The following is a 20,389-nucleotide window of genomic DNA, read 5'->3' as shown; positions in this document are numbered from 1 at the left end:
GAGATGGTGACGGATGGCAATTAGATACAGATTGAGCCGCCATAGTAATGTTTTATTGAATTACTTGAAGTTGCTTACATGGTTATTTAGTTGACGGAAAACGACGCGTCCGAATGCAGAACGGGTCGGAATTTTAACATGGTTTTGGTCAGAATTTATATTGCATGGGTCAGAATTTATATTAATTGGGCAAAATACTGCGGCCAGAATACTAGCAGTCAGAATAAATATTAAATGGTTAGAATAAATATTAGATTCTCATAATTTATATTAATTGGTCAGAATTAAAATCTGATCGGTCAGAATTAATATTAAATTGTAAGATTTATGTTGACACATGGTCAGATTCGCTTTTTTCAGTTGGCAATAGTGTTATGTATGTCCAACCAATTATTTCCAAATCTTCGATATAATTTTAATAAAGGACCATATGCAGCTCGGCGTATGTATTCTTCTCTAGGTGAATGATAATCAAAGTGTAACATTATAAAATAAAACAAAATTTATTTTATAACATAGTTTTTATTTATTAATAATTACAAATTTATAAAGGAAAAGGGAGGCGCCTCACTACCGCTCGAGCCAAATTTCACTATATAACCAAACAACCTAACTTTTTTTAATGATATTGTATTGATTTGTTCTCATTTCGGTGTATCTTGTAATTGTCATCCAATCTATGACTAACTATTCAAAAAGCGAAGACGCATATGTGAGCACCACAATTGGAATGGGATAATAAAATAGATTAACTTCAAGTTTCTTGCGTAAAATATGTGACTATGGCAGCAAGCTATTTTATTATGACCATGTGTTATTTTTATTATGACTGTATACAATTTTTATTCTGACCGTTTATTATTTTTATTCTGAGCGTTTAATCTTTTTATTTTGGCCATTCAATATCTTTTCTGACCATTTTCCTAATAAAATTCTGACCGAAAATTGATTTTTATTTTGACCAAAATTTGATTTAAATTCTGACCATTTAATTACAAATCATATAAGTCATATAAGTGGGCTCCCTACAATATTTAAAGCCTTTTTAAACAGTTTTTTCCATAAAATAAAATATTTTAATTTTAGCTTATCTTTTTTGTCTTTTTAAAATCATTTTTATATTTTATTTAATGATAGAAATGAATTATTTTGAGTGGCAACATTATCTTATGTCACATATGCTTTGATTGTCAAAAAGTGTTCTAAATATAAACATTTTCCAACAGTTATTAGATTTTTAAACAAGTTATACCTCTCTCATAGAAAGGTATTAAATTTGCCGAAAAATTGACATCACCCTATGATCACATTTCGGTCGTTTTTATGACTATTTGCTGTGTACATACCATTATCCACGACTGCTGCTTTACCAATTTCGATGAAACTTAGTAATAAACTTTTTTAACTTAATCACCAATGAGCAAAAGAAAATCCCACTCTGACAACCCGAATGGGGAGTTTTGCGATTTTCTGCTGGAATTAGCAGACTATGAAAAGAATGTCAATAGAAACATACATAAGTTCAACGTTTATAAAAAGGCGGCCGGCGTTCTTGCAGCTCAACCGGCAAGAATAAAGTCTGGAGACGAAGCGAAAAAACTGAAGGGAGTCGGAGATAAGATTGCTAAAAAAATAGACGAATTCATAGACACAGGAAAGCTTAAAAAGCTTGAAAACATTCACAAAGATGAAGACGTTATTGCCATATCTTTGCTGACCAGGGTCAGTGGTATCGGTCCAGCAAAAGCCAAGGAATTGGTGGACCTAGGTGTAAAAACACTGACAGATCTCGAAGATAATAAATTAAAGCTAACTCATCATCAACTCATCGGACTGAAGTATATATCTATTAGTTAACAACTAAAAATGAATCTATAATTATTTATTTCTAATTACAGATATTTTGAAGACTTTGAAAAACCAATACCGAGATCGGAAATAATTGAAATTGAAAAACTACTCCAAAATGCTATATCAGCTTTAGATTCTCAATACAACATAACAATTTGCGGCAGTTACAGGTTAAATCTATAGTTCAAAAAAATTCGAAACTTCCATTTTGTAACATTTTTCATTATTTATTTATTTGCAATGTATGTATAGATGTTACAGAGAAAATGTATTTTTTGGTGAAGTCATATTTTCATTAGTGAAATCCAAATACATTTTCACCAGTAAATACACATATATTTCTACTAGCATAAATATAATTTAGCTGATGGAGCTAATGAAATTATATTCCGCTCTAAAATACCTATGAAACTCAATTTAACGGTTCCGAAACGTCCATTTGCTGTTCAAACCCAAACCTAACCTACTCGAATTAACCAAACCCAATTTGTCCTAATGAAAGTTCTAAAACTAATTATAGTTTTAGAACTTTCATTAGGTCAAGTCCAAAATACAAACTAAGCCATCTCATCTCTCAGGGGGAAATAAGCAGTAGAAAAATCACAGACAGACCTCGCATATTGCTCCATAGTTTGTCTGCACTTTGATATTGCACTATGTTTTAAAAATATAATAGCTATCCATACCGATATTACTATGGACTTCTAAAATGAGAGTATTGGTCAAAGTATATTCAAACCGAAATTTGGTCAATAAGCAGTTTTTGCCTCTTCCTATTGGTCAAAATTTGGTTTAGAAATGATTTATTCGATTCTCACTTAATGTAAGTCGTAATATTATTATAAAAAGTCTTAATATGGATTCTAGATAGCCGAGCATTATCTAGAATTGAGCACAATGGCACGATTTTATGAAATGAAATCGAAATATTAAAAAAATGCCCACTGACTAGCTAACTTTTGTCTCCCCCCCCCCCTGGAAAAAGCTGAAATGACGCCCCGTAATGGACATTACATTTAATCTGTAAATGGTGTCTGAATATTAGCACGTCAGGTTGTGGTGTCGGCTGTGTAAATTATTCCGAACCAAAGTCATGCTTAAACTTTAAATTTGCTAGTGTATGGCGCTAAGGGTTTTTAATTCCTGTTTTTTTAAAATCCAAACCATTTTACATAATGAGATATATGCAATTAATTTGCCAAAAATATATATTAAAAAAATCCTACTTAATGATTGAATAATGTAAACAGTTTTATTATAAAAAAATGCTTAAAATATTAATTTGTATTACATAAAAAGGTACAAAAATGGATAAATTATTAATACTGGTAATTTCATTGAGTCAACACTAGTATTACGGTAGTAATAATTTGGCTGAGAGTGTGAATGTGACTAATATCTTTATCCATTCTATTAAACTTTTTGATCAGTTACATATTTAAATAAATTCTCATTTATATATTTCAAATTAACAGAAGGGGAAAGATGACAAGTGGCGATATTGACGTTTTACTGACTCATCCAAAATATATTAGTAGTTTGGCGACCAAAAAGGGAGAAAAAGACGATTCTTTGAAAAGCGTCGTGTCCCAATTAGAATCGGAAAAGATTGTCATTGATAGTCTATCGCTTGGTTCAAATAAATTTATGGTATACATAATAATTTAATATAGTATAAATTAATATTTTATATATTATTTATTTTAAAATTATTTAAGGGTGTTTGTAAATTGGATAAAGATGCGACAGCCCGTCGATTGGATATAAGATATATTCCGTCAGATCAATATTATTGCGCCGTCTTGTATTTTACTGGAAGTGATGTTTTCAATAAGACGATGAGAGGACATGCCTTAGAAAAAGGTTTCACTTTGAACGAGTACTGTCTGAGACCTGTTGGTTGTACAGGTGTTAAATTATTTTAGATTTGTTTTCTATGATTGTGTAGCGGATATTGTTCTGATATTAGTTTGTTGTATAAAATAATATAGAAATGTTTCAAGTCTTTATTTTTATACTTGTTTATTAATAGTAATTTGTGTTTATAGGTGTTCCCGGTGAAGCTGTAGAAATTACTAGTGAGCAAGATATTTTTGATTATATTGACTATCCGTTTAAAACACCTGAAAAAAGAAGTATGTAAAATAACATTTTATATATAAAAGTCAACACCACTTAACTCGATTGAGTTTATTGTTAATGCACCATATAACGTAGCAAATTTTCCCTATTGGGTCACTATTATGTATGTAACAAAAAAGTTAAATAAACATCTACAAACGATCTGCTGTCTTGTATTGTCATGACCCCAAAAACATTATGGAATTCATAGCCTTTTTTATAAAGCTCAAACAGCAGAGGCAAAGCTATTTTTTTCACTTTGATTTATTTTTATTATTTTTTTTTTTATTATTGAGAAAATTTGCACTATTATATGAAAACTATGGCATTATGGTTAATTAGGGCGAAGATATTCTAAATTTGGCCTAATTATTTAATTATCACAAGAAGTAGTTTTGAGAAGAATTTTGGTAAGACTTAAAAATATTAACTGATTAGAGATATAAAAAAGACAAGGTGCATGAAAAAATTATACTACAAATTCATAGATGGTATTAGTAGATTTTAATCATAAACTACTTTCTCATACATGTTTCCTATATTAGTCATGTTGAGATTGATTTAAAGCTACTTTCAGTTAACTCTATGGAATTTAATAATTGAAAGTACATACAACTAACAATACTTTCCAATTTATTTTCTTAAAAATAATTAGTTATTTCATGTTTTTATTATTACTATGAATTTACAAAATTATAAATTAGTTTAAACATGTTAATACTGCTAAACTTCGATTGAAACATAAACCACTCAAAAATGCTTTTTACGGTTATCATTGTTGTTAAGAGTTAACAATTAAATTATCTTGATGTATTGATGAAAATGTCTAAAGTAGTTTGGAAAAATTTCTACCTGCGGGCAAGAACTGATAAGAGAGTAATAAGCGCTATTTAAAGAGAAACTTGACCGGTGATAAATGTATACATATATGTATGTCCATCACTTTAAAGTGGCAAACCTTCACAACAAAGATTCTCAAAATGATATATATCATTTTAATATTAATTAAAAAAATATTCTCAATAACGATCTTAAAATTTTAAGGAATCAAAATTAACTACATAGTTTTGAGGTAAAAAATATATACCTATATGTTAGTGGTACCAACGTATTTTAGAGTTTTTAATGGATTCAATACATATTAAATATTTTTAATATATTGAAATATACTATATTAGAGGTTCACAATCTTAGATGTCGACTTTCAGAGATATATTCGAATATTAATTTTAGTTGATAGGCCATATGTATATATTGGTAGCTTTTTCATTCATTCACTTTATTTATATAATAAAGGCCTCGCAGCCCAATTTTTTAAAAATATTTTGCTCTAAGAAAAGTAAATTGGGTGTGTATCGAGAAAGTTTTGAGTATTATACATAGTACAAATAATAGTATACATCAGAAAAATACTATCTACGGCTTTCGAAGGAAAGAAGAACATTTTGTAGGCCACAAAAAGCTGTTTTTGAACAAGAAAGAGCTAGTGTAGTATCTTAAAGTGTTTAAAGAAAGTTTTCAGAGGAAGTATCTAAAGGAAGTAAATTCCTGACTGGAGTTTATGGATGAAGTAATTCAGTATAGCAATGTTCCGGACCCTTTAGGAATTCAATGAAATCTAACATCCTTTCATTGACTAAACATATTTTTATTAGATATATATGCATAGCGATGATTAAAAAATTGTTAAGTTTTGCCAACATCATAATTTTATGAAATGTGAATCCATGGATGCTTGGTATCTTTTTTAGTGCACCTGTTCGGTGGAGATATTTGAGCATGGAACCTATCCTTTGTATTTGGCACTGGCCTTTTTCTTTGTGCTTTTAATATATGTTTACTAAGATAAGCAATATCGTTTGTATAACGCTAACGAAAAAAATATTTTGGTACTTAAAATCCAAAGAACTCAAATAAATAAATTAGTAGGTATTATAAACATTTTTGTCCCGATATTTTTCTCTAGGGTATTTTTAACGGAAATGCGATTTTTAAAACAAGATAATGAATTACAGCAGTTTTCAAGTAAAACTTACTATCTTACAACCCAATCGATAAATCATTGATAGGGCGATTCATAAGAACAACATCGTACTTTTTTAATTAAAAAATAATAGTTAATTAGGAAAATATCCCAAATAATAGATTATCTCATCATTTTATTAACGAAAAATAAATCGCGTTACGCGCCAATGTAGCCTTAGTTTTATTTTTAATTAAACTATGAATACATTTGTTATTATTTTACATATTTCCACAAAATAAAACTATCCAGCTTAACTATAAAATTACCAGGACCTAAAAGCCACCTCTGATATACATACATAAATAGTACTACACAAAAAATCTATAGAGAACATTCTCAAAACAGGTTTTGACAACCACTGACTCTCCATTGATAGTATGTTAAGTGGTCATAAGCACTCTACAATTTCCAATTCCGAAAATTTCCAATATAAATACAGCAGCTACAGTGATACGAGACATTTTTATTTATAACTTCATACAGCAAACATTCATAAACTGTTAAAATGAATCGTGTACTACTTGGAATATTTACATTTACTATTTTCTCAAGTTGTCTCGCACAAATACAACATAAATACACAAATAAATACGATAATGTAAATGTAGAAGATGTTTTGAGGAATGCTAGAATATTAAATGGATACATCAAGTGTCTATTGGAAACCGGACGCTGTACCCCGGACGGAGCCGAATTAAAAAGTGAGTTCTTTTCTAAGGAAATATATGTACATATTGTACTTAAAAATTTATTTATTATTTTTTTTTAATTAATAGGAATCTTACCTGATGCATTGATAACTCGATGCAGCTCTTGTACACCTCGTCAAAGAGATGGCTCGATGAGAATCATAGCTTATTTAACAGCAAATAGACCTGATATTTGGAGAGCTTTGTTGACTAAATATGATCCGAAAGGCAATCACAACAATTATCAACAACAATTTATTAGACAGCCGGTGCATTAGGTATTAAAGAAATAATATATATTTATTACTTTTTATTTAAAAAATGTATACATATAAAAAACATAAGCACTGTGATAATGTTATAATTTCAATGCTAATAATATTTTTCGATATCAATATATGAAACAGTCATTTTTGTAGATATATATGTAATAATTTGTAATATTTATAAATATAAAATATATATTACAAATAATTAATTTATTAAAAAAATATTTTTATTTTCTACTTATAATATTACCATATAATACAAAATAAAATATGTATAAATTAAGTGTAAGCAGAAAAATAAAAATGTAGAAAAACTCAAATAAGACTATAAGATTCCATGTTTAATATCTTGTTGTTGGTATATTTATATTATTTATAAAACGATTGCTATAGTTAGTAAATACTGCTAAATTTCTTGTCTTTAAATCAAATAAAATTAAATCATTTTTAATTCGATGTATTTTAATTATTTTAACTAGAGACAAAACACATAATGGAATGTCTTAGTTTTAAAAAAATGATCAAGGAAAGATAAAAAATGATAAGATATGCAAATAAGACATCTAATAACAAATATAGTAGTGAAAAGTAGCCTTTAAAAGTAAAAAAAATAATAATATTGGAGTATTCAAGTCTTGAAAATTTACTTAACATTTATAAATTCAATACAAAAGTGGAAGTTTGATTTATTACTATTACATATTTGATTAAATAGAAAGAATACAGTATTTTACATAGAGCTTTATAAATTGTCAAGAGTTTTTTATTCCTACAAATGAAACAGCAATTAAAAAGAATGCATTTTTCTGATATTGCCAAGTAGCCCTTAACAGCATTCCAGAAGAAGAATTTAGTGTCTTCAGAAACTAGAGAGGGGTTGAGATTATTGTATTAAATCATGTGAGAAATATTTAAAAAGGGATTTAAGTTCAAGATCTTTTCAAGTACGCAATATTTTAAAATGAAATAATCCTGGAAAGTTTTTTGTAATAGAACATTTCGTGTAAACATTTAAATTAACAATTTTCTATCAATTGCTATCAAGTAACACAGCTGCTTTTGTTATTAGAAGTTGTGCATGTATATTATACAATACAATTTAATTTCTGTAAGTTCTATAACAAAATTATTTTATAATCACATGTATCAATATTTATCGATATTTGATAGTTATAAATGCACTCATTTTTCTCACTAAAAAATGTATCAAAGCTCATAATAAAATATACATTATGTTTAATATGTACATACATACAATAAATAATGTAACCAACTATACTAATTACAGCCATTAATTATTTAATCACTGTTGATCCCCTAATGTCGTCAAAATTAACCATCAACAGTAACTCTGCCACTTTATTATTCGTATGCATGTACAAAGTTTATTGTAAACAAGGGTTATCTTAATCCTTAAGTGAAAAAACGTCTTCGTGGAGTGACTAATTGTCTGACTTAGATTTGACGTAATCACAATCTTAAATGAAATAATTAGACTTTTGTCATCAGTTTGTATACTCCTCATAGTGGTCTTGATTCACAAGCTTATAAAAGTGTGAATCAGGATTAGATAACAACCGTTCGGGTTTATCGAACTCGAGCACTTCTCCGTCGCCCATGACCAAAACCCTGTCCGAATCTAAAATGGTGCTTATTCTGTGGGCGATGGTGATGACGGTACTCTTTCTAAAGACGCACCTTATCGTCTCTTGAATTAATCTGTCAGTTTCTTGATCGAGATTGGCAGTTGCTTCGTCGATACATAAAATCTAGAATAATTTAACCATTTTAACAATTCCTAAGATATATTAAAATGATAATATAAAACGACGAACTTTTGAGTTTTGCAGTATAGCACGAGTCAAACATAAAAGTTGCATGTGTCCTCTGGAGAGTCCCAAAGCCGTTATGTGTAATCCACCTTTATGTTTTATAATTTGCTTAGCCCCACTCTTTTCAAGCGCATTCCATAGTTCAAAGTCGCTGTATTGTTTTAAAGGATCCAAATTTTCGCGTATTGAGCCATTAAAAATGAATGGCTCTTGAGGGATTATTGCAATTCGGCACCTAAATAAAAAATATAATTTAGTTATTATTAAAACTCATAAGTCTAAATATATGTTAAATTATACACACCTCAAAGTTGATAGTTCTAAATTACTGATATCCACAGAATCAATTGTAATACTACCACTATACAATTCTGACAAACGAAATAGAGATATTAGTAACGAACTTTTACCAGCTCCGGTTCTACCAACCACTCCAATTTTTTCAGCAGGTAAAGTTTCAAACGATACTTCTCTTAAACATGGAGCTAAATGTGGCCTAAAAAGTTTACAATTATTAAATAATTATATTAAACACATCGATCCCATATATTTTTCATTTTTTTTTTTCAAAATTTGATTTTTGACAGAACAAAGAATAAATCATTACTGAATGTGGATTAACACAGTACATACTAATCCTCAAGGTTGATAGACTTATTATACTGTTGAAGAATTTGAATCAACTAAAACTATTCAATGGAATGCAATTCGTGTTAAAGGCAGCGCAAAATATAATACTTGTTTGTATCAAAAATTTTCCCTTCATAAAAATAAATATAACTTTCACTACATATTTACAATATTTATTACATGCTTATCATTTGAACATTTTCTCACTATATGTAAAAATACAAAAATCTATTCAATTAAAAAATTTAGAAAAGACGATTTTCGATCAATTACCGTCCTATTATTCTCTTGGTAAAATATTCGAAAAAATAATCTTATCGTATAAAATAAATTCCTCAGTAGTACAGAGTACTGTGTGATCTGTAGTAGGGGTAGAGAGGTGGGATAGGTTAGACTTTACCGTTTTCAGTACCCATCGTAAATTGACAGGTAAAAATAGGGGCTTTTGTTGTTCAAGCGTATTATGAGAACAACAGTTCTGTAAATACGTAGAGAACCTTCCTTACACACTTCATGCTCAAAGACAATTTTGCTATGGATTTCTAATCTTCGGGCAACTGGATCCACTCTGAAAAGAAAATCACATGGCAGACCTAAAATCATTAGAATGCCAGAAAACGTGGAAGCAGTAAGGCATCCATTCAGCAACTGCTGAGTTGTTCTGGGGATAGCAAATTGGAGTTTGAGGAGGATTTTACATACCCATATAAAACTGTATTCTTAAAAAATGATGTCTCAAAGATTAAGTGAGAGAGATTATGTCAACCGCAGAGTGCAGAAATTTTTGAGCAGTTTTCCTAGAGCCATTGGGGATACAAAAAAGAAAAGGTTTTCAAACATCTTCCTCGATTTATTGAGGATTTGAAGGAAAGTATCAGATAGAAAATCGAGACTGTTCTGCCTGAGATGATCTGGAGAGCGATGTAGAAATTTCGGGAACGTCTTTAGCAATGTATAAGCATTGTCGGTTGTCATTTGTGTATGATTTTTAAAATCCAATAAAACAAAACTATTTTTTATGTACTTTTCAGAAATATTTACAATTATTTTCTAGATAGCTTTGTTCATTTTGTATACTCTTTCAAAATGCGGGAGATCTTTATGCACCACTCTGTATGATGATATAAATAAACAATTTGATTTTAGCGAAATACACTCAACCAATTAACAAAGCATATTTTAGGTAATTTTAGTATGAAAAAAAAAACAGGATTATCGATGCTCATTATTGAAAAAGTCTTAGATAGGGTATGATACGATGATTCAAAATATGAATTATTTAAATACAAAGCGCTCCGACAATCATATTGACATGATACTTTTTAAGTGTTTTAAATAACGTAACAAAATATTAGGCTCAAATAGACCACATATATAGCAAAAATAAATACTACTATATTTCATAGCAAATATCCACATATATAGGAAAAATAAATACTAATATATTTCAATACTGACCGATATTTCATAGTAACATCATTGAAGTGTATAATTCCCATGTTTGGCCAACCGTAAGGCGGACTTATTTCATTTGATTCACCATCCTTGCCCTCTGGTTCGATCTGGTTAATGTATTCTCCGACTCTCTCGACGGCAATCATTTCCCGTTCGGTTTCCGTAAAAGCGTTTATAACACCGCTTAGTAAAGAAGTGACAGACAAAGCGTAAGAAATGGCTAAACCTACTAAACCTATAAAGCAAATTATCGTTAAATTACCATTGAAGTATCATATTTGTAATATATAATAAATTGCATACCAGCGTCCACCATATCAAGATTCCTCTGAGCTACAGCGACCACAGCTCCACCTGCCAAAATCGCCGAACCCATCAACTGCAGCCTTAAACTTAACCATTGAGAAGCTGCTACGCTACTAAATATTGCTCTTTGACATCTCTCAATAAAATGTTCACCGTTTTGCAACCACTGGCTGGACCGATTGAATGCTCTAATTATAATTGCACCTAAAAAATATATTTATGTAAAAGAGATTGTAGTCAAGTTGTTTATATTTCCAAAAAAATAGATGCAATTAATAGATTGAGCCGTTGAACAATTTAAAAATAAATAAATTACAATCCATCCTGAAGCTCTTTCATTAGACAACTAAAATATCATATATTAAATTTGTTAATTAAAGAAAGTAAATTCACCTTCAAGAGTATCATTAAAGTATGAATATATCGGAGACAACGTCACGCTATTTAAACGCTTCAACTCTCTTGACGTAATACGATAGCGATGTTGTAGCCAATGGTAAATTGGTATTAAAGGCACTATAACTAAGCAAACCCACGGAAGACCATAAGCAGTCAATATGATTGAACCTGATGGATTAAAATATTTTTTTAATTACACATCATATAAGTTATATTAAATTTTGAATTAATGTGATATTAACCTATTACGCCGAAGATTTGCGCCAATAATATATTCATGATGAATGGAAGTGAATCATCCACTGTATATGTATCCGAAGAAAATCTATTCAATATTCGTCCAGCTGGTGTTATATCAAAAAATTTCATTTTACCCTATTTAAATAAATATGCATATCATAATAAACATTCTATTCAATTTATATTATTTATAATAAATACCTTTATAACAATCTTCAGCAACCTTTTGTGTATTTTGATCGCAGCTTGGATTCCACCATAAGCAAACAAAAAGGCGCGGAGCAGTGTAAAAATGGCATTCAACAATGCAAAGCCGGCATAGACAGATAGATAGAAAGATACTTTTTTATCCATCTTCAACACCTCTGGTTTGATAAGTTGTAGTGTGTTGTTATAATGAAACAGTCTAGCTACATCTTTAGCCCACGAGAAGTCATCCATGAAGTATTTATTAATCGGTGTGTTGTTGAAGGTATTGTTTAAATATGGCTTTGGAAGTGCATTTGAGTTGGTTAAGTTTGTCGAATTCGGAAGAATAATGTTGTTGACCCAGTAGGCCAACCAAATATCTGTTGAATTACGTGATACTTGCATGAGTATCAACGACATGAGTACAGCTAAAGCTAGCCAATGTCCGATGCTTTTCCAATACATGGCTATCACCCAAAAGTTGACGTTTCCAACCGCACTGACTTCCTGTAACGTATAAGAAATCATGTGAAATTAATTTTATTTTCTCAGAAACAGGAATAAAATTAGGGTCTAGTTTATAAACGAGTTTTTTTATCTTAAAAAGAGATGAGACTAATTAATGACCATAAAAGTCCATTATCATGAATATTTTTGTAGAAAATGTAGAACTAAGGTACAGAGATTTTTAAAATTTTTTTATAGTTTCAAAGAAACATAATAATTTATTACTGATTATGAAGTATGAAATTGTAATTCATTAATGAAAAATAAAAGACAAATAAGTTCTTTAAATATGACATTATTAATCACTTTGTGTGGGGTTCTTTTTTTCCTCTTCCATTATTTGACATGTGTAATTAAGGACAAGACTGTTCAACATCATTGGGATGCTTATTAGCAATTTTTTTTAAATCCTTAAATGTTTTTTAGAAGATACCAGCATTATTAAAAATGTTTTTTTTATGCCTGTATGTAATTTTTTATTAAAAAGTACATACCTCATCCAATAAGCTATTGTTTGACTGATCGTCTCTTAAGGATATATTATCCAGAGGTGATATTTTATCAGCAATAATAGACGCCGATTCATTATCACTAGCATCAGTATTGAGATAGTCATCGATATCGTTTAATATAACATTAGGAGGGCCTAAAAAAGGCAGTATGTGATTATACTATAATATTTAGTTTAAACATTTAATCAAAATATATACCTTGTTGAGCGATCGTTCCATTGTCCATCACAATAATGTTATGCGCTTCTCTCAAATATTGCATTGAATGAGTTATAAGAATGCGTGTTTTATACTTTAAGAGTCCCATAATGCATTTACGATATATGTGATTCCCTATTTTAACATCGACAGCTGAGAGTATATCGTCTAATAAGTAAACTAAAAATAAAAATGAATCAATATATGTAGATTATATTTCATCTTGTACGTAAATAATATTTCAATCAATACCTTGCTTATCTTGATAAACGGCTCTAGCTAAAGCGACTCTCGCTGCTTGACCACCGCTCAAAGCACAACCGCCTTCTCCGACTTTAGAATTATTTCCCAATAGTATTAGGTCATCTGTTACACGATTAATATTATTAACTATAACGATAATTATATATTGAGTTGACACAAATGGTTTGATACATTTTTTATGAATGATCTAGATTAGTAAAAGTCAAAAGAAGCAAGGTCTGGAGAATATGGTGAATGCTTGATATGCTAAATTATTTTTGTTGAGACATCGTCACATGGGTACAGTAGACCCCCCCCCCCCCCCCATAACACGTTAAATTGGGGACGCGCTTTTTGGGTGCCCGTTACTTTATGTGTAAGCGTGTCAAAAGAAGGATATCTCACCACACGCGCCTGATTTGTATTGCAAAAAAATGTATGAATATTTTCTAGTACCCCAACTACACTGACCTAAATAGCATGTCCTTTATTTATCTTGCTATTGGGGGTTCTACTGTATGTCAATTATCGTAATAAAAGACACCAATTCTTGTCTGATCTTTTTGTTAATTTTTGACTGAAATATTTAGTTTCAGAAGTTCATAATAGACAATATTCACTTTCTCTAGAATGTGCCGGCATCAATTCTAAATGAGAATTTGTTATGGTGTGACATTTATATAAACCTATTTAGGATAATATATAAGAATATTCGAAAAGTTTTTTTTTACAAAAACTCAAACCATCAATTATTTTTTTAATTATTTAATATTGTATGGAAAGAATTATAATAACGACATATGTTAGAAGAATATACCATCTAAAATATAATTAATCCATTTTGGTGCCCTAAAATATTTAAAGATGTTAGTAAGAATCTTTCATAAAAGCGTGTTAACACGTTTCCGGCTGTACAATCGGGTCCCCAAAAAGCGCGTTAATCGGAATCCAACCTTGAAGTGTTAAGATAAATTTATATGAATCAAGCCACAGACAAGGCACAATTTCTAAGAAAAACCACTTTCATTTATTTTGTGTGGACTTGATTTTGATCACAAAAAAAAAATTTTAGCATAAAAAATACGTCAAAACTTATGCATCAACCTTTCATATATTTAAAAAAAAATACAAACCAGATAAACCACAAGCATCCACAATTGTTCTGTATTTAGATTCTTCATATGCTTTGCCGAACACAATATTTTCTCTTATAGTGCCTTGTATTAACCATGGTTTTTGACTCACATATCCAAAGCCTTAAAATTAAAAAAATGTTATAGCAAAACTATGTTTTTATTAAAACTTTACTCAATTAACCAATGTTAAGCATCAGTGTAATGCTAGCTCAAATATTTTATAATCTAATATTTAAAAAACAAAATGAAAGTATTTTAAAAAGTAAACGAGTACCTGAAAAGTTTTCTGATTTCGATACCATTCCACCAATCTTGGGCATCTCTGCTAAAATAGCGCTAAAAAGCGATGTCTTTCCACATCCAACTTTACCAATAATACCGACGAAATCGCCTCTGTTTATATTGAACGTTAGATCTATTAACTTGAACAGCACTTCCGTCACATTATCGTTCACTCTAGATATAGCAGCTTCAATGGTAGAATCCGTCTGTTGTACATTACCATATCTATTAGCACCGTTGAAAGACGATCTCGCATTATCATGGTGGACCAAGTTTGGTTTTGTCCAAGTAAAACAGGCGTTCTTCATCGATATCACAGCATTATCTTCATTATCGTGAATTTTATCAGAGTACAATTCATATTCATTCAAGTCGTCCAACTGAAAATAATATATTTTCATATCATAGCAAAAATAAAAGTAAATCATGCAACATACGTTTAAGAGTCTTTGAATTCTTTTGACAGACACCCAAGCTTCCGTCAATCCGTTCAGAACCCAAGGGAAAGCATTCAACGGAGCTATCAACATATTGAGCAGTGCGATGGTCGTAAAAACTGTTGCAGCCTTTAATTGATTACCCAACAATGCATAGGTTGAAAGGGTCAAAGTGGCAACGATCACCGGAGTAGTTGCCCATAGAAATACGCAAATTGCATCCAAATATTTGCGACCCTTCAAATACTTAATCTCTTTGAATCGTTCATCTAAAATAATGCATTATTAAATTCATATTTTAATATATTTATATTAAACCAAAAATGGTCAAAGTATTTTTAGACCGTAAGTACATATAGTAGGTTAATAGGAAGGGCTTGAATTTATTTTGTGTCAAACTATTTGTAACTTACCGAGAATTTTATTCATAAAGTACTCTTCCCAGACATAGAATTTGATGGTTTTAATATTCTTTATAAGCTCCATTATTAAACCGACTCTTCCGTCTTTATGCCTCATCAAATCTGTACTCAAAGAACCTATTTTGTTCGCGACATATTTATTGATTGGTATGAGCACTATGCTAAAGACCAATCCGGCTAAAAATGCTATTCCAACTTGTGTATACAATAGGTAGAGTGTTACACCGAGCTAAAATAAAATTTAATACAGCTTTGTGTTATTACATAAAATATATCTTAAAATAAATTACCTGTAAAGGTATACTCCAAACTGCATGGAAAGACGGACAAGAATTAACTATTCTGTCAGTATCAGTGGACATAAAATTCGTGACTTCGCCGACACTTAGATTGTTATTAAGTTCTCTAGTCGAGACAGATAGTGTCTTTCTAAACACCACTGAAATGATCGCAGCCCTCATTTTAATACCAATGATTGACATGTACATATTGAAGTGAGAATCGCAGAAAGCGCTTATCAAAGATGAAAATAAAAGTCCAGCAGCAAAGAGATAACTGAAATTTAAAATAATATATCAAACAACACCAATTATTAATTGTAAAAATGATATATAAATAGGCTCACTAACCCTAATTTAACATCCATTGCGGGACTTTCAACAAAAGTCACCAATCTATTTAAAAGGAGAGGTCCAGCGAAATTGGCAAAGTCTGAGAGCAATTTCAAAATACCTACACTATAAAACTCGAAGGCAAAGCTTGAATGAAGTGCTCGAAATAATGATACATTATGTTTTCTTGATGGTTGTACGACTTGAATACTCGGTATTATACTATTTATATCGTTTCTGTTTATAGCTCCGTAAGATCCTTAAACAAGAATAACATTTATGGACAATGTGAACATTGAACAATTAAAATATATAAAAAATACCTCTATATTGTAGATCAGTACTTCTATCAAAATTATCTGAAGAACTTTGGTACATATCGACATTTCCAATTAAGGCTTTATCAATTTTAGTGCTTATCACTTCACAAGACAAGTGCATCGGCAGATCGAATAAATCATCAGGATCTTTTAGCTTATTCTCCAATCCTAAAATTAATATTGATATTAAAATAAAAGTAAATCATCAATCAATAATTAGATTATGTTTAATACCTCTAATAAATAACGGTTGTACCCAATAGAATAGCAATTTTGATAAACATGGTACGTTTGACATAGCAGTACCTAATGCGCCATCATCCTCAACCAGTCCTTGTAACAATGGATAATGTTCGCTTAACTGAAATATATTCAATATAAAAATATTAGTTTTTAATATTATATTATTTTAATGGTTGATATAAGTCAAGTTTTTGAATACTAGTGTGGTTGCGTTGCAAACTTTCTTACAACGAAATAGTGTGGCAATATTTTCTTCTTTATTGCTAATCAATAAAGAATATTTAAATTTGCTCTATAAGCAAGCCACTAGTGAAGGTTTAGATATAAACAACTAAAGACGTGAGTGAGTTTTGTAAATTCCTTAATTTTGCATGAATAAAATTCTTATATTGACTAATTATAGTGTACATATTTCCTTCATTCATGTTAACACTTGGTTTATTTTATTAACTTGGTATAAACAAAATTTACTTTATATTGTTCTTGAGTGCTAAAGGGGGGGGGGGAGGATTTAAATGTAAAAAGAGGCGGCAATTTTCATTGTGAGGACTCTTAAGAACAGTTTTGGTCAGATTTAAAAAATGTAGTCCAGGTACATTTAAAAACAGGCATCAAAACCTGTGTCCTACAAAAATATATTTACTTAAAAAAGAGGATAAAGAGAAGGTTTTATCTGGTAACACATTAAAATGTTTGCTTCACTTGCAATAAGAAACAAAATAGAGCATTACTATTTATTCTTATCGGGTGCGATTTAACAGGCAGTTATTTTCAGAGTTATGTGCATTTAAAAGAATACTTTGTTCCATAAAACGAATTGTTTGTGCATTACATAATAAAAAACGAGCATTAAATAAATATATCTATGTCCAATAAGACTTATTAAATTGTGCAACATTTTATTTGTAATTTGCATATTCGTATTCAAGCATATGTGAATACGACCTAGCTTGATTTTATTTTTAATTATTAATTTGTAAGATTAGGAAAATGTAGGAAAAGCTAATCTACGACAAAAATGTTTGACTATGTGATGTAACACCTTTATCTACTAGTGTATTTGATTTGTTCGAATAGACTTGAAAAACAGTTCTCAATGATAAACCAGTAAATTGAAAATATGATTATTAACCTGAGCATATTGTGAGCCGATCAATGTGGTCGAATAGTACGTCGGAGATGTTACGCCAGCTGACGGAAGCAAAGTAAAAGCATAATTAATTTGACATACCAGCATAGCCATGGCTATGCTATAATTTTGCTCTAACAAAATCAGAGTCCTCAACGAAGTAACGCTCAATACGACCGTCATGCTCCACAAGACCAATATAAACACAGGACCTCGAGGGCTGATACCTAATCTGTCGCGCAAAGCCAGTAAGTAGCCAAAATGCACAAACCAAGCTATGCATTCAGTGCCACACGTAAAATAGTCAATGGCCAATGCTCGTTTTTCTTCCACGAGAAACTTATATCCTTGGAGCAGCGGTAAAACAGCCATGACGAACACCAAGACGCATCGCATTAATATCGCTCTCTCTTGAAGCTTTCCTCTGATCACCCAGTTAACCTTGCGGCCGACGTAATAGGACGAAGATATCGCCAAAAGGAACAACGTAGGTATGAGTAAGAATAGGCGTTGAAAGCAGTAGCCCATGTCGTGTATTTTGGGATTCCACGGGTGGAGGCCGCCAGGTCCACACATGTCCTCCCATCTCCATTCTATCTCAGAGTCTATCATGTCATTTGCATCCATGGCAGCTTCTAAAATATTTAAATATAACAATATTTGACAGCGTTCGAAAGCGATAACGAAACCAAGACTATAACGCAATACCCTCAATTTTTCGCGCATATCTTGAATGTGCACAAAATCAACCAAAGACGATTTGACAGATATATTTACTATCGCATAGAGAACACCTGAATGTGACAGCGCTTTGAAGTATGCCGACAAAGTAGATTCCGGTTTAAGCAACTGACAATTTTGGCCAAAAAAGCTGAATTTTAATGTAAGCCTAACCGATCAAAATATGTTTAATCGTCCGATATACTCACTCATCTGTTTCTTGCAAAATTCTTTGACAAAGTGGTATAGCATAGGCGCGTGAAAGTTAATAAATTAAAATCATCGCTTAAATTTATAAAGCTAAACATTTTTTCTAAAAAAACCGTGAAATACGATATTAAACAATTATTTACACGTTATATTAGTTTAGTATCAAATTGCAGTTTTGCGTCAGAGTCAATAAAAATGTCTAAATTAAGATATCTAGATTTTTGAAGGTTTACTCCGTAAATCATTTCTGGGGGATTGTTCATTTACGTACTATGGCTAAAATTTGTATGAACAACACAAATTATCCCATCTATAAAAGCACTATGATATGAAATGGTTAAAATCTATAATACATTAGATTACAAAACTAATAGATGCACTTATTTTCAGATTTCAGTTTGGCGTTATATGTTAACCCGTTAATATTAATATTATAATATATAAGTATAGAGCTACTTTTAAAAAATATAATATTATACGAATTACTTAGCTATGTTATGACATTTTTAATTATTTCGTTTATTTCACAAAAGTAAAGCTTAGATTTAATATAGAGATGGGGTCTGAATTCCGTATGTTGTAAGTTTCACAATAAACCAAAAATATTATTTATTGTTTAAACCTAACAGTTGGCCTTATCACTGTGTTATTTTATACACAAATAATGATTGACAAGATTTTTTATTTATATCAAATATTATTTTTTGGTGACGGGAGATGACAGGTGGAGTAATATTTTATTGAATATATTTACATGTTTACAATTTAGAATATTAACGATGACCGGTGTACGAGGCAGCAACCGGTCGTTGCGAGTCAGCCAAAACCGCCGCCGAGTTTCGGCCATAATGAAACCTAAATAAATAAATGGGACCTATAAATTAATTTAAGATTTTTTTTAAGGTAGCTGCTTAATCACAAAGTCTAATAATATCTCAAAATGTCACGCTGCGTAAACAATACATATTCGCACTCTTATGCAAACTGTATGTTTTTTTTAGTTAAATGTTATACAATTTGAAAACCTGTATTGGTTTACACGTTTTAAAATAAATAAATATGACTTATTAAAATTGCTGTTTCAGTCTACTCACTAAGTTGCCGAATTTACAGATTTTACTAAACAAAAATTTATTTCATTCAGGTTTAACAATGGATATTTATAGCTTTTACTTGCAACTTAACTGGTATTTATTATATTTTCTTTGTTGTTATTTTTTTCGTATATTTTATTGGCTAAAAAAAATAAAAATAAAATTGGAGCATTAATAATTAATTATATAATTACTTTTAGATAATTTTACAATTTAATTCGGATGAACTATATTTTAAACACTCAAGTTAAACCATTAACAAAAAAATTAGGAATTTGTCTTGATTTTTCGTTGTATGGTATGGTAACCCTTTTTTGA

General features: G+C 30.3%; 3 protein-coding genes across 4 annotated transcripts; 2 read left to right on the top strand and 1 right to left on the bottom strand.

Moving 5' to 3' along the window:
* Positions 1 to 1,151: 1,151 nt before the first annotated feature.
* On the top strand, positions 1,152 to 4,134 carry LOC148230713 (DNA polymerase beta-like). Of its 2 annotated transcripts, XM_088193885.1 has the most exons (5): positions 1,152 to 1,838; positions 1,899 to 2,021; positions 3,327 to 3,501; positions 3,570 to 3,759; positions 3,900 to 4,134. In XM_088193885.1, the coding sequence occupies exons 1-5, from the start codon at positions 1,417 to 1,419 to the stop codon at positions 3,992 to 3,994; spliced, it is 1,005 nt and encodes a 334-aa protein (XP_088050011.1). In that variant the 5' UTR covers positions 1,152 to 1,416; the 3' UTR covers positions 3,995 to 4,134. The 2 variants fall into 2 exon arrangements, with proteins under 2 accessions (XP_088050011.1, XP_088050012.1); XM_088193886.1 differs by lacking the exons at positions 3,327 to 3,501; positions 3,570 to 3,759.
* Positions 4,135 to 6,371: 2,237 nt separating this feature from the next.
* On the top strand, positions 6,372 to 7,105 carry LOC148230712 (ejaculatory bulb-specific protein 3-like). Its single transcript, XM_088193887.1, has 2 exons — positions 6,372 to 6,699; positions 6,775 to 7,105. The coding sequence occupies exons 1-2, from the start codon at positions 6,504 to 6,506 to the stop codon at positions 6,963 to 6,965; spliced, it is 387 nt and encodes a 128-aa protein (XP_088050013.1). The 5' UTR covers positions 6,372 to 6,503; the 3' UTR covers positions 6,966 to 7,105.
* Positions 7,106 to 7,632: 527 nt separating this feature from the next.
* Positions 7,633 to 18,887, bottom strand: LOC148230711 (ATP-binding cassette sub-family C member 10). Its single transcript, XM_088193884.1, has 21 exons — positions 18,756 to 18,887; positions 18,051 to 18,682; positions 16,910 to 17,036; positions 16,679 to 16,843; positions 16,374 to 16,614; positions 16,035 to 16,299; positions 15,736 to 15,973; positions 15,323 to 15,591; positions 14,878 to 15,265; positions 14,601 to 14,723; positions 13,477 to 13,590; positions 13,225 to 13,404; positions 13,009 to 13,160; positions 12,020 to 12,514; positions 11,821 to 11,953; positions 11,573 to 11,746; positions 11,177 to 11,383; positions 10,877 to 11,108; positions 9,093 to 9,284; positions 8,792 to 9,023; positions 7,633 to 8,725 (listed from the first exon to the last, which is right to left on the bottom strand). The coding sequence occupies exons 2-21, from the start codon at positions 18,672 to 18,674 to the stop codon at positions 8,462 to 8,464; spliced, it is 4,815 nt and encodes a 1,604-aa protein (XP_088050010.1). The 5' UTR covers positions 18,675 to 18,682; positions 18,756 to 18,887; the 3' UTR covers positions 7,633 to 8,461.
* Positions 18,888 to 20,389: the final 1,502 nt, after the last annotated feature.

This window comes from Plectrocnemia conspersa, unplaced genomic scaffold (assembly GCF_051122295.1).
Source record: "Plectrocnemia conspersa isolate PC_06_02 unplaced genomic scaffold, ASM5112229v1 ptg000010l, whole genome shotgun sequence".
In the NCBI taxonomy this organism is placed as follows: Eukaryota; Metazoa; Arthropoda; class Insecta; order Trichoptera; family Polycentropodidae; genus Plectrocnemia; species Plectrocnemia conspersa.
Note: the sequence above shows the minus strand (reverse complement) of the source record. Positions and strands in the feature narration are given on the sequence as shown.